This window comes from Lampetra fluviatilis, chromosome 56 (assembly GCF_964198595.1).
Source record: "Lampetra fluviatilis chromosome 56, kcLamFluv1.1, whole genome shotgun sequence".
In the NCBI taxonomy this organism is placed as follows: domain Eukaryota; kingdom Metazoa; phylum Chordata; class Hyperoartia; order Petromyzontiformes; family Petromyzontidae; genus Lampetra; species Lampetra fluviatilis.
Genome location: NC_136330.1, coordinates 8,781,213 through 8,807,116, shown reverse-complemented (window position 1 = coordinate 8,807,116; position 25,904 = coordinate 8,781,213). Strand labels below are relative to the sequence as shown.

The 25,904-nt window shown below is 56.5% G+C and overlaps 1 protein-coding gene across 1 annotated transcript in view; it reads right to left on the bottom strand.

The window, feature by feature from the left end:
• Positions 1 to 5,485: 5,485 nt before the first annotated feature.
• The window catches only part of LOC144950144 (serine/threonine-protein kinase PAK 3-like), a 41,390-nt gene continuing 20,971 nt past the window's right edge, over positions 5,486 to 25,904 (bottom strand). The window contains exons 8-15 of the mRNA XM_078880205.1: positions 25,712 to 25,760; positions 21,164 to 21,276; positions 19,496 to 19,613; positions 19,073 to 19,172; positions 18,309 to 18,394; positions 16,699 to 16,809; positions 15,751 to 15,888; positions 5,486 to 8,606 (exon numbers count right to left, since the gene is read on the bottom strand). Of these exons, the coding sequence (XP_078736331.1) occupies positions 8,520 to 8,606; positions 15,751 to 15,888; positions 16,699 to 16,809; positions 18,309 to 18,394; positions 19,073 to 19,172; positions 19,496 to 19,613; positions 21,164 to 21,276; positions 25,712 to 25,760 (802 nt within the window). The 3' untranslated portion in view covers positions 5,486 to 8,519. The remainder of the gene's footprint in view (positions 8,607 to 15,750; positions 15,889 to 16,698; positions 16,810 to 18,308; positions 18,395 to 19,072; positions 19,173 to 19,495; positions 19,614 to 21,163; positions 21,277 to 25,711; positions 25,761 to 25,904) is intronic.

Sequence of the window (25,904 nt, the reverse complement as noted above, 5' to 3'; positions counted from 1 at the left end):
TGACTAACACCCACTTGGTTACTCGGGTGACTAACACCCACTTAGCTACTCGGGTGACTAACACCCACTGAGCTACTCGGGTGACCAACACCCACTTAGCTACTCTGGCGACTAACGCCCACTGAGCTACTCTGGCGACTAACGCCCACTGAGCTACTCGGGTGACAAACACCCACTGAGCTACTCGGGACACACCCTGCCGGGGTGTCCGTCTCGACTGTGGGTCCCCCAGTCCCGACCCACGTGGGCGTCGAACCACGGGTCCCACAGTCTCGCCTCCGAGCCACACAGGGCCCCGGTCCCTACAAGGACAGCGGGACTAGGGGTCTCGGGGCACTATGTCTTCAACTCCGTCTTCGATCTTCAACTGGTTAACAACCCCGAGTGCTCTCGCGCGTCCCCCTTTATACCCCACCTGCGGACGTCGCTGAGAGCACCCATCCTATTTGACCAATCACTGGGCGCTGGCTACGATCCTGTTTTCCCACATCTCAGCGTGCCTCGCCACCCACGCCGCGCCGCCCCGTCATCCGTCACTCCCGGCGCGCGCGTCCATACCACGCCCACAACGCGTGCCCAACCCCGCATCCCGTGATCCATCACTGTCACAGTCGGCGCGCGTCAACACCACCACTACATATCTACACGTCATCGTGTGACGCGAAGCACAGCGTGATGTCGCTGTATGTTTGTTTAGTGACTTTTTAATGATGTTTCACCCAGACCGTTTGCTCTTAAACTGGTCCTGAATACCTCCAGAACCAAGGTGCTATGCTTCTCACCAGGACTAAAGCAGGAAGTTATTTTTCCCCAATTATATTCCTTAAACAATAATCAAATAGAGCAAGTCAAGATCGATAAGTATCTTGGGATCATCTTTGATTCAAAACTGCATTTTCAAGATCACATTGATTATATTGGTAAAAAGACAAAATTTAAAATTGGGTTTCTGTATCGACACTAGCACAGCTACCATACTGCCTCTACTTGATTACTGTGACATCGTTTACAAATCAGCCCCCAGTACTTTACTGAAGAAGCTTGACTCAATGTATCACTCGGCTTTAAGATTTACATTGAACTGCCCATATAAGAATTACTCTTTGGTTCTTTCGGTAAAGTCACGTATAAAGAGAAAGTAATAAATTAAATACTAGCATACGACGTTTCGATTGCAACACAAGCAATCATCATCAGGTATAAATGAAATAGAAACACAAATCTAGTATACTTAGAAATGTAATGTAATACAACAGAGAGTCGGATAACATAACAGTCAACACCCTCTACCTGTTGATTACGTTCTTCCTGAGAATGCTAAATTTGAGAGAGAGATAGAACACAGAACCAGAGACATATAGACAGACATATAAGTAGAGACAGATATCGCAGAGATACATAGAGAGAGAGACGTACATAGGCACACAGAGAAACCACGTCTCTGTGTCGAGGCCTTAAATAGAGAGGGAGCGGGGGCGGAGAGAGAGGGAGGGGTTATAGAAATTAGCATGTCAATGAGTGGATTTCTGTTGTCTATCTCTGCTTGTGTATCGGTCTTCGTGTCTTACAAATTTCACACTTAACTTCTAATTTAGCAATCTTTGGAAGAACGTAATCAACCATGCTATGCGTTAATTGTGTGTTGACCGACCCTCTGTGTTGCATTGCATTATATTTCGAAATTTTGCTAGGTTTATTTGATTTAGTGTACTTTCTCTGTCTCCACTCGTTTTGTCGTTCTTATGTTCTGCTCTCTCTCTCTGTGTGTCTCGGCTGTTGTCCCTCTCCCTCTCTGCAGCGTGCCACTCATTGACATGCTAATTTCTCTAACCCCTCCCTCTTTCTCCGCCCCTGCCCCCTCTCTCTATTTAAGGCCTCGACACAGAGACGTGGTTTCTCTGTGTGCCTATGTACGTGTCTCTCTCTCTTTGTATCTCTGTGATATCTGTCTCTACTTCTATGTCTGTCTATATGTCTCTGGTTCTGTGTTCTATCTCTCTCTCAAATTTAGCATTCTCAGGAAGAACGTAATCAACCAGGTAGGGTGTTGACTGTTATGTTATCCGACTCTCTGTTGTATTACATTACATATCTAAGTATACTAGATTTGTGTTTCTATTTCATTTATAACTGATGATGATTGCTTGTGTTGCAATCGAAAAGTCGTATGCTAGTATTTAATTTATTATTTTCTCTTTATACGTGACTTTACCGAAAGAACCAAAGAGTAATTCCTGCAGTCACGAAAGCTCCAAATGAAGTATGCCCATATAGGACCCACCACTGTGATCTCTAAATTGGGTCAAACTTAACATCCCTTCATGATTGTGCATCAGATCGTATTTATTCACGATGTACTTACAAAAAAATCAGCAGACTACCTGCTGGATCTCCTCTCTGTTTCGAAGAACAAATGTGACCTCAGGTCTTCGCTCATTCACCAGCTTCACATTCCTCATTGCCGCACAAACACTGGAGGAAGGGCCTTTGCTGTTGATGCCCCCAGGGTCTGGAAAGCTATCGCCAATAAACTGCAACTTGGATCACTACCTGTGGGATCTTCACTCAAAACTGCTCTAGAGGAGTTGTACACCCCTAGCTGCCACTGCTATTCAGTGGCCTGAAATCAAATGTATCGCTCCGGATGATCGCTGCAAAGTATGATCTTGAGTTTTGATTATAGTGTGCGGATCTTTAAAGGTGTATTGAAATGTTTTTTTTTATACTGCTACTGATACGCCTGCTGTTATGGAGTGACTCATGCAGCCAGCTATGGCTGCAAAATTTGGTCGTACATGTTATGTATATCGTTTATTGTTAAATTTGAATCACAGTTCCTATGCTCACTGTTACGTTCTTTTTATAGCTTTATTTTGGTGATTTCGAAAATGTTTTGGATTAGCCATATTTGTTTGTTGTTGTACAGAGTTAGACTGATAACTTTAATCTAAATTGTCTTATGGTTGTTATTGTTTGACTTGCATCCCACTGGGATTTGTGCACGCAGCGTTGAAATACGGTGGCTTTTTCTGGAAGACTTTGCTGATGTTTTCCTGGTTTTTCTGTCGCGCGTCGTCACTTTAAGATGTTCCTTGTTCATGTTTTTGTTTGTTGCGGTTGCACCCGATTCAAGAGCCGAATGTCTCACAGGGCTATACCTAATAAATGAACTGATTTTAAAACTAAGCTACTTGGTATTTTACCAGGTTACGGCCCACTGAGTTATTGTAGCTATTTCAGAAGCGACCTTTGCTATCAAACATGAAAGCTCAGTGAAGTGGGTGCATCATCGTCACGTGCAAGTTACAGTAGCAGCCAGACACTCTAAACGCGCGGTGATGTTGATTCTAAACGTGGAGGGAAAAACCGGAGGACCCGGAGAAAAATCCACACGACCACGGGGACCGCAAACTCCAAATACACAGCAGGGGTCAGCGTCGGCATCGAACCCACGACCTCTTGCATACCAGGCGACGGAGATAACATCTCTTAGCCACAGTGGCGCCCAGTTACTGAGCACATGCCCGAAACGTTTGGCGGCCAGCGACAAACAGCACCAGCAAATATCCACGGGGACCGTGTTCGCCACTGCGATCATCTTGTCCCGCTCGCTCACGCGGTCAGAGGAGACGGGGCGACGCGTCGCTCGTCCAGCGTCCCTCTCGCGACGAGCTCGGAGGCGCTTCGGGCACCAAGCTGCCGCTGCTGCTGCTGCTGGGGCTGCTGCTGCTGCTCCTGCTGCTGCTGCTGCTGCTGGGGCTGCTGCTGCTGCTCCTGCTGCTGCTGCTGGGGCTGCTGCTGCTGCTGGGGCTGCTGCTGCTGCCGCTGCTGCTGCTGCCGCTGCTGCTGCTGCTCCTGCTGCTGCTCCTGCTGCTGGGGCTGCTGCTGCTGCTGCTGGGGCTGCTGCTGGTGCTGCTGCTCCTGCTGCTGGGGCTGCTGGGGCTCCTGCTGCTGCTGCTCCTGCTGCTGCTGCTGGGGCTGCTGCTGCTGCTGCTGCTCCTGCTGCTGCTGCTGGGGCTCCTGCTGCTGGGGCTGCTGCTGCTGCTGCTCCTGCTGCTGGTGCTGGGGCTGCTGCTGCTGGGGCTGCTGCTGCTGCTGCTCCTGCTGCTGCTGCTGGGGCTCCTGCTGCTGCTGCTGCTCCTGCTGCTGGTGCTGGGGCTCCTGCTGCTGGGGCTGCTACTGCTGCTGGGGCTCCTGCTGCTGCTACTGCTGCTGCGGCTGCGGCTACTGCTGGGGCTGCTGCTGCTGCTACTCCTGCTGCTACTGCTGCTGCGGCTGTAGCGTCGCGAGCGTGGAGTCCGCCGCGAGCGGCTTCGTTGTGGGACTTTTAGAAACCGGTTCGGCCAGGGCCACGGTCAGCTCGATCAATGGGGGGCTGTGCAAGATCCGACTGTGCCCCCCCTCCTTTCTCCCCAATCACCTTTACCGAAATAGCTACGGATGGGTTTTAAACCCGTAAAACAATAATATATTGGCTATAACTATATCGATTTGAAGCTTTTGTGACTGCAGGAATCCATTCTGTTTGGTTCTTTCGGTAAAGTCACGTGGGTAGAAAATAAAACAAATCACGTGAAAACAGTCTGCCTCGGCAGCAGCAGCAGGCCACGCTTTCCCACCTGATGATGATGGACGCTTGCGTTGCGCCCGAAACGTCGTGATTTATTTTACTTTATACCCACGTGACTTTACCGAAAGAACCAAAGAGTATAACTCTCTTGTCTTAGTTGCACGGTGTGTTGGGTTTAAAGGAAGACGGTCTTCACCAGTGGCAGGATGAATTAATATAAAGCACGTTAAAGGTACGATACTCACAGTGAAGCTAGACTGGTAGGAACCTCCTGGTTACACCAGCCCACAGGGGATTGTTGTGTCCGTCCGTCTGTCGTGCGTCCAAAAATGGGAGGGGTGGGGCTGGGTGGAAAGGGGAGGGTGGGGAGGGGCTGGGTGGGGAGGGGCTGGGTGAGGAGGGGCTGGGTGGGGGGTGGGAGGGGTGGGGCTGGGTGGGGAGGGGCTGGTCACCCCGTGGTGCCCTTATAAAACTCAACGTTTAACCTACTCACGCCGGCCTGTGCCCGCCCTCACAGTCGGCCTTATTTGCGGAATACACCACGCCGCCGTTGACCCTGCAGGCCATTGACCGAGCAACCCAACGTTCCTACCAGCTCCCTCCGCAGGAGGAATGTGTTTGTGCATCTTGCTTTCATGCGCATGTCAGTGAGCAAAGGAGCCTGATGGAGTTCAGTAACAAACACGACAAATAGCACCACGAGATTTTACGCTGTGCGCATTTGTTCGATTTTTTTTCATTTGTAACAATGCTTTTAGCATTCATGGTTAATTGTTGGAATATTTTTTGTTTATTTGAATAACACCGTGTAACACATTTTTTGTTTGTTCCTGGGTAGTGGCCGACCGGACCCCAATGAGTCACATAACACCGCCACACACAGCCCACCCGCCCCCCCCCCCCCATGGTTGCACCCTGGCAGGGTTCGGCCGTGAGCGGTCGGGTGGAAGTTTCTGTTTTGGGGGAGCGGTGCAATCGGCCGACGATTGGGTTCGTTAAAAATCGACTTTAATGGAATCAGCGGCAGTGATGGCGGCGACTGAAAGTGAAACGGAAACCGGAGACGAGCGGCCGCTACGGCACTTGCCTGCGGCGCCACGTGGTAAAAACACGCGTCGTGACGTCACGCACGTCACGATGTTACGTGACATAACACGCGTTGCGACGTCATGCGTGACGTCATACACGTTGTGACGTCGCGCCCATTGTGACGCCCACACGTGTCGTGATGTTGCACGCATTGACGTCACACGTGTCGTGACGTCACACACGCTGTGACGTCGCCTACATTGTGACGTCACACGCGTCGTGGCGTTGTGCCCGCCGCACGTGTCGCGACGTGTGTGACGCCGCACTTCACGAGTGTGACATCATACGCGTCGTGACGTCAGAACGCGTCGCGATGTCGCACACACTGTGATGTCACACACTGTGATGTCACACACTGTGATGTCACCCACTGTGATGTCACACACTGTGATGTCACACACTGTGATGTCACCCCCGTCGTGACTTCACACGGGAAACGGGGTTAGAGGGAAGCATCGGGGAGAACTTCCCTCCACCCAGCCCCCAACACTGACCCGAGACACACGGCACTACCACTACACCTCACTGCCCTAACCGCACCTCACCCCAAGCCCTGGACTGCCTGCGGGGCACGGCGCGGTTCCCACTGCCACTCTGGAGGCTCCACATTGTCTCTTCTGTGGGGAGACTGGTCCCTGTCAGAGTAACGTGTAGTTTGTGATGGGCTGAAGGGTACCGAAGGATGCTTTTGCCTGTTGGTGTTAGCGTGGCTGTAAGTGTGTGTCTGTCGTGCCTCAAACATGAGAAGAAGTAGCCATCCCATCCGAGTGGCTGGCTCAGGGTGTGTATGTTGAGGAAGTACAAGAGACCGGGATAAGCGTTGGAGAGAGATGATCTCCCAAGTGAACTGCTGAGGGAGGGTAGCGTTTGTGTGCAGACTGCCCTGTATGACATCATGATAACAGTCTGGAATACTGGACCGGTTAAGCAGGATTGGAAGGATGCCCTGATGGTCCCTCTCTTTAAGAAGGGCGACCACACAGACTGTAACAACTACAGGGGCATATTCCTCCTCAGCGTGCCAGGAAAGGTCCGAGCAAGGATTATTGAACATTGCCTTGCTGGGTGCGCTGAAAGGCCCAATTGCAGTTTCAGGTTTGGGCCATATTCTCTGTCCGTGTGCAGAGGTGGAGGGAATTTCGAGAGGACCTCCACCTCTGCTTTATTGACCTGGTCAAGGCCTATGGTACTAGGCCCTGTTCACCTTGAGGTGCGATGGGATGTCCTCTGGCTTCGACATTATAAATAATAACAATGCAAATGTGTCATGCGCATTCCATCTGAGGATCCCGATGCGCAATGCATGAAAAGCAGGCAAAATAAAAACCGAAACAGGTCAACTGACCAAACTAAAGAGGGAAGGCCACTTTAAAGAGATGGGTATTCAAAGCAGACTTACATCTATCTATCTATCGACTGTGATTGCCCTGATTTCAAGTGGCAAGGCGTTCCATAGCTTGGGTGCCACGATAACAAAAGCCCGTTCACCAAAAGAGCTCAACCTAGACCTGGAGGTGCTGAGCAGTTGAAGATCAGCAGATCTTTAGGACCTTGATGGAATATATAAATGTATTCGTTATTTAACATCATCTTCGACCACGTAGTTCGATCAAATTTTCATGGCTGTACAAAAGGAATTTCCATCGAGTACAAATACAATGGGAAGTTGATCGATGCACGGGTGTGGTCGACGGATGGCTCCCTATTGGCCAACCACATTATATATGCTGAAGATCTGGTGAGTGCTACTGAGGAGTTGGAGGCTTAGCTGCTGAACCTGGAGCGTGCTACTAAGAGATGGGGCCTTACCATGACATATTCCACCCCCTAAACTCCCTGTGTGTGATGGGGCAGTTGTGGAGAGAGTGGTGAGGTTTCTGTGCCTGGGAAGTGTGCTTGTGACTGGTTCCGGTTTTGCAGCAGAGGTCTCACTCTGCATCAGTCGAGCGGCATTATCTCTTCATCGGCTGCGAACGCTGTGTGGAAGCTACCTGGTCTGTCGCTCCACACGAAGGTTCGGGTCTTCTAGGCCACAATTATACTCTCCATTCTCTATGCTTGCAAAATGTGGACGCCTTTAAAGGAAACATCTATGCTCGTTTGAAATATTCAGGAAAGCCAGTACAAATAATCCTGGGTTTAACCAGGCTGAATTGTGTAAGTAGCTCACAGATCCTTGAAAGATCTGGACACAGTCCCATCGGTGAGCTCCTCCGGCAGGCGAGGCTGTGTTGACTGGGTCATGTACCCCACATACCCAGCCAACGCATGCCCAAACAGCTTCTGTTTGGTTGGACAGAGGGGGCTAAACGGGCACGGTATGGGCTAGAGAAGAGATGGACTGATGTGGTACAGGAGGATGTGGAGCTGAGTCGACTTGCCGATGACTGGTACCAGCGGCGTCAAGATCGGTCTCAAGATCGGCCTCTGTGGAGGAGGAGGCTCATGAAGGACGCTACTGGGCAGTTGGAGGCAGTCGCCCTCCAGCAACAGTGGAGGGTAGTGGAGTAACGCTCACAACAACGAGCGGAGCGCCGGGCGGCTAAACACAGCAAGTTGGCACAGTGGGGGCACAGTTGGTGCTTCGGCCAGTCATCTCAAGTCAGCCAACCCACGACACCTGCTGGGTCTGTTCCGTGACCTGCCAGTGAGCCTTCACCACTTTACGTGCCTCAAAGTGCACCAAGCTTGGCACAAGCGCCGTGGTAACATCAATGCCACTTTGTAGCGAATGTTGGCAGTTGTTGTGTGCACATACATGTACGTGCGCGTGCATGTGTGCGTGCATGCGCGTGCATGTATGTGTGTGCGCGCGTGTGTGCGTGTGCATGTGTGTGTGTGCGCGCGTGTGTGCGTGAATCTAGCGTGCGTTCTTGATCGCCTCCTTGGCGGCCACGATGAGCGGAGTGAGGCTGGACAGCGGCTTGGCCAGTTTCAGGAATGGATGCTGCATGCACACGCACAAAGACAAAGGTCCCCCGTGTAACCTACACAGCGGCTGTTGGGGCAAGTGCCGTAAACGAGTGGAAGGCCGCCAATGGCGCACGAGCCGGCCGGCGTGACCAGAGCTGTGCGCGCCACGTCTCGCACTCGGGCGACTTGCAGCAGCAGACTCTGTAGCAATGGGATGTGTGGCCGATACCACTTCCCTTGTGGAAACCCAGAGGAGACCCACGCAGCAGAGCGGGAGGGGAACAAACTCTACTCACTCTGCACCACAGGGGTAGAACACACTCACACTCACTCACTCTGCACCACAGGGGTAGAACACACTCACACTCACTCACTCTGCACCACAGGGGTAGAACACACTCACACTCACTCACAACACTCACTCTACACCACAGTGGTAGAACACACTCACTCACACTCACAACACTCACACTCTACACCACAGGGGTAGAACACACTCACAACACTCACTCTACACCACAGGGGTAGAACACACTCACACTCACTCACTCTGCACCACAGGGGTAGAACACACTCACACTCACTCACTCTGCACCACAGGGGTAGAACACACTCACACTCACTCACAACACTCACTCTACACCACAGTGGTAGAACACACTCACTCACACTCACAACACTCACACTCTACACCACAGGGGTAGAACACACTCACAACACTCACTCTACACCACAGGGGTAGAACACACTCACACTCACTCACTCTGCACCACAGGGGTAGAACACACTCACAACACTCACTCTACACCACAGGGGTAGAACACACTCACAACACTCACTCACTCTGCACCACAGGGGTAGAACACACTCACACTCACTCACAACACTCACTCACTCTGCACCACAGGGGTAGAACACACTCACACTCACTCACAACACTCACACTCTACACCACAGGGGTAGAACACACTCACTCACACTCACTCACTCTGCACCACAGGGGTAGAACACACTCACACTTACTCACAACACTCACACTCTACACCACAGGGGTAGAACACACTCACTCACAACACTCACTCACTCTGCACCACAGGGGTAGAACACACTCACACTCACTCACAACACTCACTCACTGTACAATACAGGGGTAGAACACACTCACACTCACTCACAACACTCACTCACTCTACACCACAGGGGTAGAACACACTCACACTCACTCACAACACTCACTCTACACCACAGGGGTAGAACACACTCACACTCACTCACTCACAACACTCACTCACTCTACACCACAGGGGTAGAACACACTCACACTCACTCACAACACTCACTCACTATACAATACAGGGGTAGAACACACTCACACTCACTCACAACACTCACTCACTCTACACCACAGGGGTAGAACACACTCACACTCACTCACAACATTCACTCACTCTGCACCACAGGGGTAGAACACACTCACACTCACTCACAAAACTCACTCACTCTGCACCACAGGGGTAGAACACACTCACTCACACTCACAACACTCACTCACTTTGCACCACAGGGGTAGAACACACTAACTCACTAACACTCACAACACTCATTCACTCTGCACCACAGGGGTAGAACACACAAACTCACACTCACAACATTCACTCTACACCACAGGGGTAGAAAACACAAACTCCACTCACTCACACTCACAACACTCACTGCAACACACGGGTAGAACACACACACTCACGCACAACACTCACTCTACAACACAAGGCTAGAACACACACACTCACAACACTCACTCACTCTGCAACACAGGGCTAGAACACACTCACTCACACTCACAACACTCACTCTACACCACAGGGGTAGAACACACACACGACACTCACTCACACTCACAACAATCACTGCAACACACGGGTAGAACACACACACTCACGCACAACACTCACTCTACACCACAGGGCTAGAACACACTCACTCACACTCACAACACTCACTCACTCTGCACCACAGGGGTAGAACACACTCACTCACACTCACAACACTCACTCACTTTGCACCACAGGGGTAGAACACACTAACTCACACTCACAACACTCACTCTACACCACAGGGGTAGAACACACACACGACACTCACTCACACTCACAACACTCACTGCAACACACGGGTAGAACACACACACTCACGCACAACACTCACTCTACAACACAAGGCTAGAACACACACACTCACAACACTCACTCACTCTGCAACACAGGGCTAGAACACACTCACTCACACTCACAACACTCACTCTACACCACAGGGGTAGAACACACACACGACACTCACTCACACTCACAACACTCACTGCAACACACGGGTAGAACACACACACTCACGCACAACACTCACTCTACAACACAAGGCTAGAATACACTCACTCACACTCACAACACTCACTCTACAACACAAGGCTAGAACACACTCACTCACACTCACAACACTCACTCTGCACCACAGGGGTAGAACACACTCACTCACACTCACAACACTCACTCTGCACCACAGGGGTAGAACACACTCAATCACACTCACAACACTCACTCTGCACCACAGGGGTAGAACACACTCACGACACTCACTCACAACACTCACTCACTCTGCACCACAGGGGTAGAACACACTCACTCACACTCACAACACTCACTCTGCACCACAGGGGTAGAACACACTCACGACACTCACTCACAACACTCACTCACTCTGCACCACAGGGGTAGAACACACTCACTCACACTCACAACACTCACTCTGCACCACAGGGGTAGAACACACTCACGACACTCACTCACAACACTCACTCACTCTGCACCACAGGGGTAGAACACACTCACTCACACTCACAACACTCACTCTGCACCACAGGGGTAGAACACACTCACTCACACTCACAACACTCACTCTGCACCACAGGGGTAGAACACACTCACGACACTCACTCACAACACTCACTCACTCTGCACCACAGGGGTAGAACACACTCACTCACACTCACAACACTCACTCTACACCACAGGGGTAGAACACACTCACTCACACTCACAACACTCACTCTACACCACAGGGGTAGAACACACTCACTCACTCACAACACTCACTCTGCACCACAGGGGTAGAACACACTCACTCACACTCACAACACTCACTCTGCACCACAGGGGTAGAACACACTCACTCACACTCACAACACTCACTCTACACCACAGGGGTAGAACACACTCACTCACACTCACAACACTCACTCTGCACCACAGGGGTAGAACACACTCACTCACACTCACAACACTCAGTCTGCACCACAGGGGTAGAACACACTCACACTCACTCACAACACTCACTCACTCTACACCACAGGGGTAGAACACACTCACTCACACTCACAACACTCAGTCTGCACCACAGGGGTAGAACACACTCACTCACACTCACAACACTCACTCTACACCACAGGGGTAGAACACACTCACTCACACTCACAACACTCACTCTGCACCACAGGGCTAGAACACACACACTCACAACACTCACTCTGCACCACAGGGGTAGAACACACTCACTCACACTCACAACACTCACTCTGCACCACAGGGCTAGAACACACACACTCACAACACTCACTCTACACCACAGGGGTAGAACACACTCACACACTCACAACACTCACTCACTCTACACCACAGGGGTAGAACACACTAACTCACTAACACTCACAACACTCATTCACTCTGCACCACAGGGGTAGAACACACAAACTCACACTCACAACACTCACTCTACACCACAGGGGTAGAACACACTCACTCACACTCACAACACTCACTCTGCACCACAGGGGTAGAACACACTAACTCACACTCACAACACTCACTCTACACCACAGGGGTAGAACACACTCACACTCACAACACTCACTCTGCACCACAGGGCTAGAACACACTAACTCACACTCACAACACTCTACACCACAGGGCTAGAACACACTAACTCACACTCACAACACTCACTCTACACCACAGGGGTAGAACACACTCACTCACACTCACAACACTCACTCTGCACCACAGGGGTAGAACACACTCACGACACTCACAACACTCACTCTGCACCACAGGGGTAGAACACACTCACTCACACTCACAACACTCACTCTACACCACAGGGGTAGAACACACTCACTCACAACACTCACTCACTCTGCACCACAGGAGTAGAACACACTCACTCACACTCACAACACTCACTCTACACCACAGGGGTAGAACACACTCACTCACACTCACAACACTCACTCTGCACCACAGGGGTAGAACACACTCACTCACACTCACAACACTCACTCTGCACCACAGGGGTAGAACACACTCACGACACTCACAACACTCACTCTGCACCACAGGGGTAGAACACACTCACTCACACTCACAACACTCACTCTACACCACAGGGGTAGAACACACTCACTCACAACACTCACTCACTCTGCACCACAGGAGTAGAACACACTCACTCACACTCACAACACTCACTCTACACCACAGGGGTAGAACACACTCACTCACACTCACAACACTCACTCTGCACCACAGGGGTAGAACACACTCACTCACACTCACAACACTCACTCTGCACCACAGGGCTAGAACACACTCACGACACTCACAACACTCACTCTGCACCACAGGGGTAGAACACACTCACTCACACTCACAACACTCACTCTGCACCACAGGGCTAGAACACACTCACTCACACTCACAACACTCACTCTGCACCACAGGGGTAGAACACACTCACTCACTCACAACACTCACTCTGCACCACAGGGGTAGAACACACTCACTCACACTCACAACACTCACTCTACACCACAGGGGTAGAACACACTCACTCACACTCACAACACTCACTCTGCACCACAGGGGTAGAACACACTCACGACACTCACAACACTCACTCTGCACCACAGGGGTAGAACACACTCACTCACAACACTCACTCACTCTGCACCACAGGAGTAGAACACACTCACTCACACTCACAACACTCACTCTACACCACAGGGGTAGAACACACTCACTCACACTCACAACACTCACTCTGCACCACAGGGGTAGAACACACTCACTCACACTCACAACACTCACTCTGCACCACAGGGCTAGAACACACTCACGACACTCACAACACTCACTCTGCACCACAGGGGTAGAACACACTCACTCACACTCACAACACTCACTCTGCACCACAGGGCTAGAACACACTCACTCACACTCACAACACTCACTCTGCACCACAGGGGTAGAACACACTCACTCACTCACAACACTCACTCTGCACCACAGGGGTAGAACACACTCACTCACACTCACAACACTCACTCTACACCACAGGGGTAGAACACACTCACTCACACTCACAACACTCACTCTGCACCACAGGGGTAGAACACACTCACTCACACTCACAACACTCACTCTGCACCACAGGGCTAGAACACACTCACGACACTCACTCACTCAGACTGTGTAGTGACATCGCGGATGTCACTGCATGATGCCGGCCCCAGAGGGGCACGGCGTGCCATGTGCTCACATCGCGGACACCACGTGTGCAGCGACATCGTGAATGTCACTCAGTAATGGCGGCTCTAGCGAGGCGCGGCGTGCGATGCTTTGTCATCGCGGACACCCCGTAGGTGGGTGCAGTACCAGCCCTAGAGGGGGCTCGGTGAGCGCTGGGATAGCGCTCAGTGGCACCACGCGTGGCGTGCAGTGCTGACCCCTACAGGAGGGAGTGTGAGAGTGTCAGCCATGGGATGAGGTTACCCCAGGCCATGGCACTCTGGTTGACCCTGGAAGTCACGTGACAAGTAAGATCTACACAGGGGCCCCAGGTGGGGGCTAGGGGGTGGTCACGTGGCTGGGTAAGATCCGACGGGAAAGGTTGAGAGAGAGAGAGACACAGAGCTCTCTCGAAGGTGGGCGTGGTCATGGGCGGGGCCAAGGGCGGGGCCACGGCCCGGGAGCCTATCAGCGGGGTCCCCACAGGGAGCGGGTTCAGCGTTGCTACGGTCACATGAAGATCTTCGATCTACGTTCTACGTCGTCCAAGAAGAAGTCACCAACACGTGGCGTAGACCCAAGGCAGGGTCCCGTTCGTGAAAGCTAAACTCCTCGTGTGTTAGCGTAGTTAGCCTGGTGGTCCACCACTATAGGTTATCTGGTGGGAGGGCAGTAACCCTTCTGTGTTACGTGTTGGTGAATAATAAATACGTGTTGCCTTCCAAGAGGAAGTCTGCAACTCAGTTGAGCCCACTACATCTGCACCACAGGGGTAGAACACACACACACTCACAACACTCACACTCTACACCACAGGGGTAGAACACACTCACTCACAACACTCACAACACTCACACTCTACACCACAGGGGTAGAACACACACACTCACAACACTCACAACACTCACACTCTACACCACAGGGGTAGAACACACTCACTCACAACACTCACAACACTCACACTCTACACCACAGGGGTAGAACACACTCACTCACAACACTCACAACACTCACACTCTACACCACAGGGGTAGAACACACACACTCACAACACTCACAACACTCACACTCTACACCACAGGGGTAGAACACACTCACTCACAACACTCACAACACTCACACTCTACAACACAGGGGTAGAACACACAAACTCACACGACACTCACTCACTCTGCACCACAGGGGTAGAACACACAAACTCACACTCACAATACTCACTCACACTCTACACCACAGGGGTAGAACACACTCACTCACAACACTCACACTCTACACCACAGGGGTAGAACACACAAACTCACACTCACAACACTCACTCACTACACCACAGGGGTAGAACACACAAACTCCACTCGGAGTTCAATTCCTGCTCGCCACCAACCAGTGACGAACATCTGAACCGGTTCCCCGGGGAGCTCTCCGAGGGGTCCACAAACTAATCTGTCCCCGGCGGCAGCGCGCTTCAACGTCGGCCGCCAAAACTCTCCGGCTAACGGGCACTTGCCCCGGCCGCCTGCTGGAGGCTACGCGGGGGCGCTTTGCCTGTGTGTGGGTGCGTGCTGGCACCTGCAGGAGGTCGTGCGCCGAGCCGCGCGTCTCGGCCTCGATGGCGAGGCAGCGACCCACGAAGTCGTGGAAGGCGGGGGACAGCTTCTCGGGGTTCTGCAGCTTGGGTGTCCCGTTGGTGGCGATCAGGTAGAGAGCCTGCAGAGACAAAGATCCCCCACACCGCGTGTAGCCTTAACAGACTGTCAGGGCAAGTGCTGTTAGCGAGCCGTACCAATGAAGGCCGACACGGCGCGCTAAGGGGGTGGGTGGCCAGCACCACGCCCGGCCGATTTGGTCTCCCCAGTGGCGATGTTTACACACCGCACCAGGCACTCATTTGAGGCCAAGTCGAACTAGGGGAGGCCCAAGACCGGTTCGGATAATTGTCACCGATGTTGGCCGTGAACGGGAATCGACCTGAGGTCGCCAGGTTCGTAGCGCAGTGTGCTAACCGCTCTACCACCGCTCGGTCATCCACTCACTCACCCCGAGTGGGTTCTTGTAGATTTAGGGTGGATCACCCTCCACCATCTCACTCACCCGCTCACTCACCCACTCACACGCTCACTCACCCACTCACATGCTCACATGCTCACTCACACGCTCACTCACCCACTCACCGACGCACTCACCTGCTCACTCACCCGCTCACCTATGCACTCAGCCGCTCACTCACCTACTCACTGACTCACTCACCCACCCACTCATGCGCTCATCCACCCACTCACCCACCTGTTAACCCACCCATTCACCCGCCCATCCACTCACCTGCTCACTCACCCACCCACCCACCTACTCACCCACCCGCTCACCCACACGCTCAGCCGTCCACTCACCCTGAGTGGGTTCTCATTGAGGTAGGGCGGCTCTCCCTCCACAATCTTACCTACTCACCCACTCACCCACCAGCTCACCCACCCATTCACTCGCCCACTCACCCACCAGCTCACCCACCCACCCACTCACCCTGAGTGGGTTCTCGTTCAGGTATGGCGGCTCCCCCTCCACCATCTCGATGGCCATGATGCCGAGGCTCCAGATGTCCACCTTGGGGCCGTAGGCCTTGCGCGTCACCACCTGCGGGTCACAGTCACGGATTCGCGAATCTATCTGTGCGGCGCTCTGAGCGTGGCCCTCGGTTTCAACTCTGAGCAAAACACTCGGTGACCGGAGGTACAAGAACAACTAACTGGCTTGCATAATGTGCATGCAGAATGAACGTTAATTACCATATAAATAACCCAACCGGCAACGGATACCCACTGTAATTTATACGAATTCATTAATCCTCCCCCTCACTTCGCGCAAGAAGGGCTCGCAAGTGACGTCATCACATCGACGCCTCTATTTAAGCGACTAAACGGGAGGAAGATTTCTCCACAAATCTGTCTGTCGCCTGATGAAGCTGGTTGTAATTACTGGCGAAACGTCGTACTCGGATTGTAAATGTTGCCGCTTGACTCTCCAACACACCGGTGTGTTGTACTAGTATACTGCACTATACACCACACCATACACTACACCACTATACATTACAAACTACTATATACTACACTACTATACACTACACCACTATACACTACACTATACACTACACTATACACTACACCATACACTACACTATACACTACGATACACTACACTACACCATACACTACACTAGTGCTGTACTAGTAACTAATTAGCCACCAGTGGCGGCTCCTGCAAAATCTCTCAGGGGGGGCAAATGTCTGGATGATTGATAAGGATAAGGTCCACCCATGCAATGGATAAATTAACAGCTTAAGCATTTAAAGGCAACTTCACTTCTTTAATATTAATGAAAAAGAAAGTGACTCTTACAATACATCTTGTTTGTTTCTATACTCACTATTAAAACAATCCACTCAAGTTTCTTTTATTAAAGATTCCACTAGGTGGCGACAAATTATATTGTTGGATGAAACGTGCTTACGTATGATGACGTAAGCACGTATGATGACGTAAGCACGTTAGGGCGAGCCCTCCCGGAAGCCATAGAGAATGCATTGCAGCGCCCCCGTTCGAAAAAAAAACATCTTTGAATGTAAGTCTATGGGGCCACTCTGGGCGATTCTCAGCCGGAGTGAAATCGCCCAAAAAGAGGCGGTACTCCACAGAACGTGACATGACGCTGATTGGACTATATCCAGAGGCTGACAGTGACGGCTAGCGTAACTCTGTGGTTGAATGACATTGGTGGTGCGTCGCCCAATCGCCCTAATGAAGAAACCGCCCCTGTTAGCCACGTTCTGTTTACGTGACAAATCTTACTAGTTGGCTGTGTCGGGTGGTGGCGGGTTTAACGACGCATTTATATATTCACGCGATCTAACCGAAATCACCTCTGTGATGGGTGATGCTGGTCGTGAAAGCCTCCTACGAGGTCGTGTTAAACTGGCGAGTGAGTGATCACGTGGTGGCTGCCGGGCAGCTGGCCCCGGGGGGGCCACGCTGGTCGCTAACAGAGCCCCCCTGCCCCCCCCCCTGCCCCCCCCCCGGGTCCGTCTGAAGGCCACGTGGGGGGGTCGTGGTCTCCGCGTCTCTCCGTCGCTCACCTCGGGCGCCATCCAGTAGGGGGTGCCCACCATGGTGCTGCGCTTGCTCTGCTCCGGGGAGATCTGGGCGCAGAAGCCGAAGTCGGCTGTGGGGACACGGGGGTGGAGGGGGGGGGCACGGGGGGTGGGGGGCAGAGGGGGGGTGCAGACGCAAGTCGAGGAAAATGTGGGGGGGTCAGAGACACGGCAACACTCGGGGGGACACGCTGCGCGAGTGTGCGTGAGTGTGTGTGCGTCAGTATGTGAGTGGGGAGCGAGTGGTGAGTGAGTGTGAGAGTATGTAGTGAGTATGAGCGGTGAGCGAGCGGTGAGCGAGTGTGTAGTGAGTGAGCGGCGAGCAAGTGGTGAGCGAGTGTGTGGTGAGCGGTGAGCGAGTGGTGAGTTGGCGGTGAGTGAGCAGCGAGTGAGTGTGAGTGGTGAGCAAGTGGTCAGTGAGTGTGTGGTGAGTGAGCGGTGAAGCAGTGGTGAGTGCGAGCAGTGAGCGTGTGTGAGTGAGTGGTGAGTTGAGTGGTGAGTTTGTGTGGTGAGTTTGAGTGGCAAGCGAGTGTTGAGCGAGTGGTGAGTGCTGGTGGCGAGCAAGCGATGAGCGAGTGGTGAGCAAGCAGTGAGTGAGTGTTGAGTGAGTGGTGAGCGAGTGTTGAGTGAGTGGTGAGCGAGTGTTGAGTGAGTGGTGAGCGAGTGGTGAGTGAGTGTTGTGTGAGTGGTGAGTGAGTGGTGAGTGAGTGTTGAGTGAGTGGTGAGTGAGTGGTGAGCGAGCGACTCACTGAGCTTGACGGAGCCGTCCATGCCCAGCAGGACGTTGTCGCTCTTGATGTCACGGTGGATCACTTGCCGCGAGTGGAGGAACTCCAGCGCCTGCAGACACTGGGGGGGGGGGGTTGGGGGTCACGTGGAGGGGGGGGGGGGTTGGGGGTCACGTGGAGGGGGGGGGGTTTGGGGTCACGTGGAGGGGGGGGGGGGTTGGGGGGTCACGTGGGGGGGGGGGGGGGTTGGGGGGTCACGTGGAGGGGGGGGGGGGTGATGGGGGGGGACGATGAAGGGAGGGAGAGGGGGAACGAGGAGGGTAATGAGGTTACCATGGGGTGTTTTGGCGTAACCGAGGGTAACGTAGAGAACACGGCGTCATGTGAGATAACGAGGGGGGTAACGGGGCGGGGGGTGGTGGTAACCGCGGTAACGCGCCCCACCTCGCGGCACACAGCGGCGATGTGCCCCTCGTCCATGAGCGTCTCCGTGACGACGTCGGTGAGGGAGCCCCCCGCCAGGTACTCCATGACGACCCAGAGCTCGTCCTCCACCAGGTAGCTATGGCAACGGGGACCGCACCGTGTTAAACCCTGACCCCACTGTGTTAAACGCTGACCTCACTGTGTTAAACCCTGACCCCACTGTGTTAAACCTTGACCTCACTGTGTTAAACCCCTGACCCCACTGTGTTAAACCCTGACCCCACCGTGTTAAACCCTGACCCCACTGTGTTAAACCCTGACCCCACTGTGTTAAACCCTGACCCTACTGTGTTAAAACCCTGACCCCTCTGTGTTAAACCCTGACCCCACTGTGTTAAACCCTGACCCCACTGTGTTAAACCCTGACCCCACTGTGTTAAACCCTGACCCCACTGTGTTAAACCCTGACCCCACTGTGTTAAATCCTGAGTCCACTGTGTTAAACCCTGACCCCACTGTATTAAACCCTGACCCCACCGTGTTAAACCCTGACCCCACTGTGTTAAACCCTGACCCCACTGTGTTAAACCCTGACCCCACTGTGTTAAACCCTGACTCCACTGTGTTAAACCCTGACCCCTCTGTGTTAAACCCTGACCCCACTGTGTTAAACCCTGACCCCACTGTGTTAAACCTTGACCCCACTGTGTTAAACCCTGACCCCACTGTGTTAAACCCTGACCCCACCGTGTTAAACCCTGACCCCACTGTGTTAAACCCTGACCCCTCTGTGTTAAACCCTGACCCCTCTGTGTTAAACCCTGACCCCACTGTGTTAAACCCTGACCCCTCTGTGTTAAACCCTGACCCCACTGTATTAAACCCTGACCCCACTGTGTTAAACCCTGACCCCACTGTGTTAAACCCTGACTCCACTGTGTTAAACCCTTACCCCACTGTATTAAACCCTGACCCCACTGTGTTAAACCCTGACCCCTCTGTGTTAAACCCTGACCCCACTGTGTTAAACCCTGACTCCACTGTGTTAAACCCTGACCCCACTGTGTTAAACCCTGACCCCACTGTGTTAAACCCTGACCCCACTATGTTAAACCCTGACTCCACTGTGTTAAACCCTGAGTCCACTGTGTTAAACCCTGACCCCACTGTATTAAACCCTGACCCCACTGTGTTAAACCCTGACCCCACTGTGTTAAACCCTGACCCCACTGTGTTAAACCCTGACCCCACTGTGTTAAACCCTGACCCCACTGTGTTAAACCCTGACCCCACTGTGTTAAACCCTGACCCCACTGTGTTTAACCCTGACCCCACTGTGTTAAACCCTGACCCCACCGTGTTAAACCCTGACCCCACCGTGTTAAACCCTGACCCCACTGTGTTAAACCCTGACCCCACTGTGTTAAACCCTGACCCCGCTGTGTTAAACCCTGACCCCGCCGTGTTAAACCCTGACTCCACTGTGTTAAACCCTGACCCCACTGTGTTAAACCCTGACCCCACTGTGTTAAACCCTGACCCCGCTGTGTTAAACCCTGACCCCGCCGTGTTAAACCCTGACCCCGCCGTGTTAAACCCTGACCCCACTGTGTTAAACCCTGACCCCGCCGTGTTAAACCCTGACCCCGCCGTGTTAAACCCTGACCCCACTGTGTTGGGACGCACCTGTCGAGGTAGTTGACGATGTTCTGGTTCTGGTTCTCCCGCATCACCAGGATCTCGTTCACGATCAGCTCCTTCTTGGGCTGAGCCTGCAGGTTCATCTGCTTGATGGCCACCTGGGGGCAGACACAGGCCACCCGTGTCCTCCCATCACCACCTCACTCACTCCCCGTGTCTCCCATCACCTCCACCCCTCCCCGTGTCTCCCACCACCTCCACCACCCCTCTCTGTGTCTCCCACCACCTCCACCCCTCCCCGTGTCTCCCACCACCTCCACCCCCCCCCGTGTCTCCCACCACCTCCACCCCCCCCCCGTGTCTCCCACCACCTCCACCCCTCCCCGTGTCTCCCACCACCTCCACCCACCCCCGTGTCTCCCACCACCTCCACCCCACCCCGTGTCTCCCACCACCTCCACCCCTCCCCGTGTCTCCCACCACCTCCACCCCCCCCCGTGTCTCCCACCACCTCCACCCCTCCCCGTGTTTCCCACCACCTCCACCCCCCCCCGTGTCTCCCACCACCTCCACCCCACCCCGTGTCTCCCACCACCTCCACCCCTCCCCGTGTCTCCCACCACCTCCACCCCCCCCCCGTGTCTCCCACCACCTCCACCCCTCCCCGTGTCTCCCACCACCTCCACCCCCCCCCGTGTCTCCCACTACCTCCACCCCCCCCCCCCTCCCCGTGTCTCCCACCACCTCCACCCCCCCCCCGTGTCTCCCACCACCTCCACCCCCCCCCCGTGTCTCCCACCACCTCCACCCCACCCCGTGTCTCCCACCACCTCCACCCCTCCCCGTGTCTCCCACCACCTCCACCCCCCCCCGTGTCTCCCACCACCTCCACCCCCCCCCGTGTCTCCCACCACCTCCACCCCTCCCCGTGTCTCCCACCACCTCCACCCCCCCCCGTGTCTCCCACCCCCCCCCCCCCCGCCGTGTCTCCCACCACCTCCACCCCTCCCCGTGTCTCCCACCACCTCCACCCCTCCCCGTGTCTCCCACCACCTCCACCCCTCCCCGTGTTTCCCACCACCTCCACCCCCCCCCCGTGTCTCCCACCACCCCCCCCCCCCGCCGTGTCTCCCACCACCTCCACCCCTCCCCGTGTCTCCCACCACCTCCACCCCTCCCCGTGTCTCCCACCACCTCCACCCCCCCCCGTGTCTCCCACCACCCCCCCCCCCCGCCGTGTCTCCCACCACCTCCACCCCTCCCCGTGTCTCCCACCACCTCCACCCCTCCCCGTGTCTCCCACCACCTCCACCCCCCCCCCCCCGTGTCTCCCACCACCTCCACCCCTCCCCCGTGTCTCCCACCACCTCCACCCCCCCCCCGTGTCTCCCACCACCTCCACCCCCCCCCGTGTCTCCCACCACCTCCACCCCCCCCTGTGTCTCCCACCACCTCCACCCCCCCCCCCCCGTGTCTCCCACCACCTCCACCCCCCCCCCCCCGTGTCTCCCACCACCTCCACCCCTCCCCGTGTCTCCCACCACCTCCACCCCCCCCCCCCCGTGTCTCCCACCACCTCCACCCCCCCCCCCGTGTCTCCCACCACCTCCACCCCCCCCCGTGTCTCCCACCACCTCCACCCCCTCCCCGTGTCTCCCACCACCTCCACCCCCCCCCCCCCCCGTGTCTCCCACCACCTCCACCCCTCCCCGTGTCTCCCACCACCTCCACCCCCCCCCGTGTCTCCCACCACCTCCACCCCCCCCCCGTGTCTCCCACCACCTCCACCCCCCCCCCCCGTGTCTCCCACCACCTCCACCCCTCCCCGTGTCTCCCACCACCTCCACCCCCCCCCGTGTCTCCCACCACCTCCACCCCCCCCCGTGTCTCCCACCACCTCCACCCCCCCCCCCCCGTGTCTCCCACCACCTCCACCCCCCCCTCCCGTGTCTCCCACCACCTCCACCCTCCCCGTGTCTCCCACCACCTCCACCCCCCCCGCCGTGTCTCCCACCACCTCCACCCCCACCCCCGTGTCTCCCACCACCTCCACCCCCCCCTGTGTCTCCCACCACCTCCACCCCCCCCCCGTGTCTCCCACCACCTCCACCCCCCCCCGTGTCTCCCACCACCTCCACCCCCCCCCCGTGTCTCCCACCACCTCCACCCCTCCCCGTGTCTCCCACCACCTCCACCCCCCCCCCCCCGTGTCTCCCACCACCTCCACCCCCCCCTTCCCGTGTCTCCCACCACCTCCACCCCCCCCCGTGTCTCCCACCACCTCCACCCCTCCCCGTGTCTCCCACCACCTCCACCCCCCCCCCCGTGTCTCCCACCACCTCCACCCCTCCCCGTGTCTCCCACCACCTCCACCCCCCTCCCCGTGTCTCCCACCACCTCCACCCCTCCCCGTGTCTCCCACCACCTCCACCCCCCCCCGTGTCTCCCACCACCTCCACCCCCCCCCCCCCGTGTCCTCCCACCCACCTCCACCCCCCCCCCCCCGTGTCTCCCACCACCTCCACCCCTCCCCCGTGTCTCCCACCACCTCCACCCCCCCCCGTGTCTCCCACCACCTCCACCCCCCCCCCCCCCCGTGTCTCCCACCACCTCCACCCCCCCCCCCGTGTCTCCCACCACCTCCACCCCTCCCCGTGTCTCCCACCACCTCCACCCCCCCCCCGTGTCTCCCACCACCTCCACCCCTCCCCGTGTCTCCCACCACCTCCACCCCCCCCCGTGTCTCCCACCACCTCCACCCCCCCCCCCCGTGTCTCCCACCACCTCCACCCCCCCCCGTGTCTCCCCACCCCTCCACCCCCCCCCGTGTCTCCCACCACCCTCCACCCCCCCCCCCCCCGTCGTGTCTCCCACCACCTCCACCCCTCCCCGTGTCTCCCACCACCTCCACCCCCCCCCCGTGTCTCCCAACCACCCCCCCCCCCCCCGCCGTGTCTCCCACCACCTCCACCCCTCCCCCGTGTCTCCCACCACCTCCACCACCCCCCCCCCCCCCCGTGTCTCCCACCACCTCCACCCCTCCCCGTGTCTCCCACCACCTCCACCCCCCCCCCGTGTCTCCCACCACCTCCACCCCCCCCCCCGTGTCTCCCCACCACCTCCACCCCCCCCCCGTGTCTCCCACCACCTCCACCCCCTCCCCCGTGTCTCCCACCACCTCCACCACCCCCCCCCCCCCGTGTCTCCCACCACCCTCCACCCCTCCCCCGTGTCTCCCACCACCTCCACCACCCCCCCCCCCCCGTGTCTCCCACCACCTCCACCCCTCCCCCGTGTCTCCCACCACCTCCACCACCCCCCCCCCCCGTGTCTCCCACCACCTCCACCCCCCCCCCGTGTCTCCCACCACCTCCACCCCCCCCCCGTGTCTCCCACCACCTCCACCCCCCCCCGTGTCTCCCACCACCTCCACCCCTCCCCCGTGTCTCCCACCACCTCCACCACCCCCCCCCCCCGTGTCTCCCACCACCTCCACCCCTCCCCGTGTCTCCCACCACCTCCACCCCCCCCCGTGTCTCCCACCACCTCCACCCCTCCCCGTGTCTCCCACCACCTCCACCCCTCCCCGTGTCTCCCACCACCTCCACCCCCCCCCCCGTGTCTCCCACCACCTCCACCCCCCCCCCCCCGTGGCTCCCACCACCTCCACCCCTCCCCGTGTCCTCCCACCACCTCCACCCCCCCCCGTGTCTCCCACCACCTCCACCCCTCCCCGTGTCTCCCACCACCTCCACCCCACCCCTCCCGTGTCTCCCACCACCTCCACCCCTCCCCCCCCCCGTGTCCTCCCACCACCTCCACCCCCCCCCGTGTCTCCCACCACCTCCACCCCTCCCCGTGTCTCCCACCACCTCCACCCCCCCCCGTGTCTCCCACCACCTCCACCCCTCCCCGTGTCTCCCACCACCTCCACCCCTCCCCCCCCCCGTGTCTCCCACCACCTCCACCCTCCCCGTGTCTCCCACCACCTCCACCCCACCCGTGTCTCCCACCACCTCCACCCCTCCCCCCCCGTGTCTCCCACCACCTCCACCCCCTCCCCGTGTCTCCCACCACCTCCACCCCCTCCCCGTGTCTCCCACCACCTCCACCCCCCCCCCCCGTGTCTCCCACCACCTCCACCCCCCCCCCGTGTCTCCCACCACCTCCACCCCACCCCGTGTCTCCCACCACCTCCACCCCTCCCCCCCCCGTGTCTCCCACCACCTCCACCCCCCCCCGTGTCTCCCACCACCTCCACCCCTCCCCGTGTCTCCCACCACCTCCACCCCCCCCCCGTGTCTCCCACCACCTCCACCCCTCCCCCCCCGTGTCTCCCACCACCTCCGACCCCTCCCCGTGTCTCCCACCACCTCCACCCCCCCCGTGTCTCCCACCACCTCCACCCCTCCCCGTGTCTCCCACCACCTCCACCCCCCCCGTGTCTCCCACCACCTCCACCCCCCCCCCCCGTGTCTCCCACCACCTCCACCCCTCCCCGTGTCTCCCACCAACCTCCAACCCCTCCCCGTGTCTCCCCACCACCTCCACCCCCCTCCCGTGTCTCCCACCGCCTGCCTCCCCGGCTCTCACCTCGTGACCCGTGGTTGTGTCCATCGCCGTGTAAACTGTGCCCGACGCCCTGGGGAGAGAAGGGGGAGTGGGAGAGAGGGGCCAGGGAGAGGGCAGGAAAGCGAGGAGGACCAGGAGTGAGTAGATGTCACGTGGGGGGTAACGTGGCCCAGGCAGTCCTCTGTATTGGCCACGTGTATCACCTCATCATCAC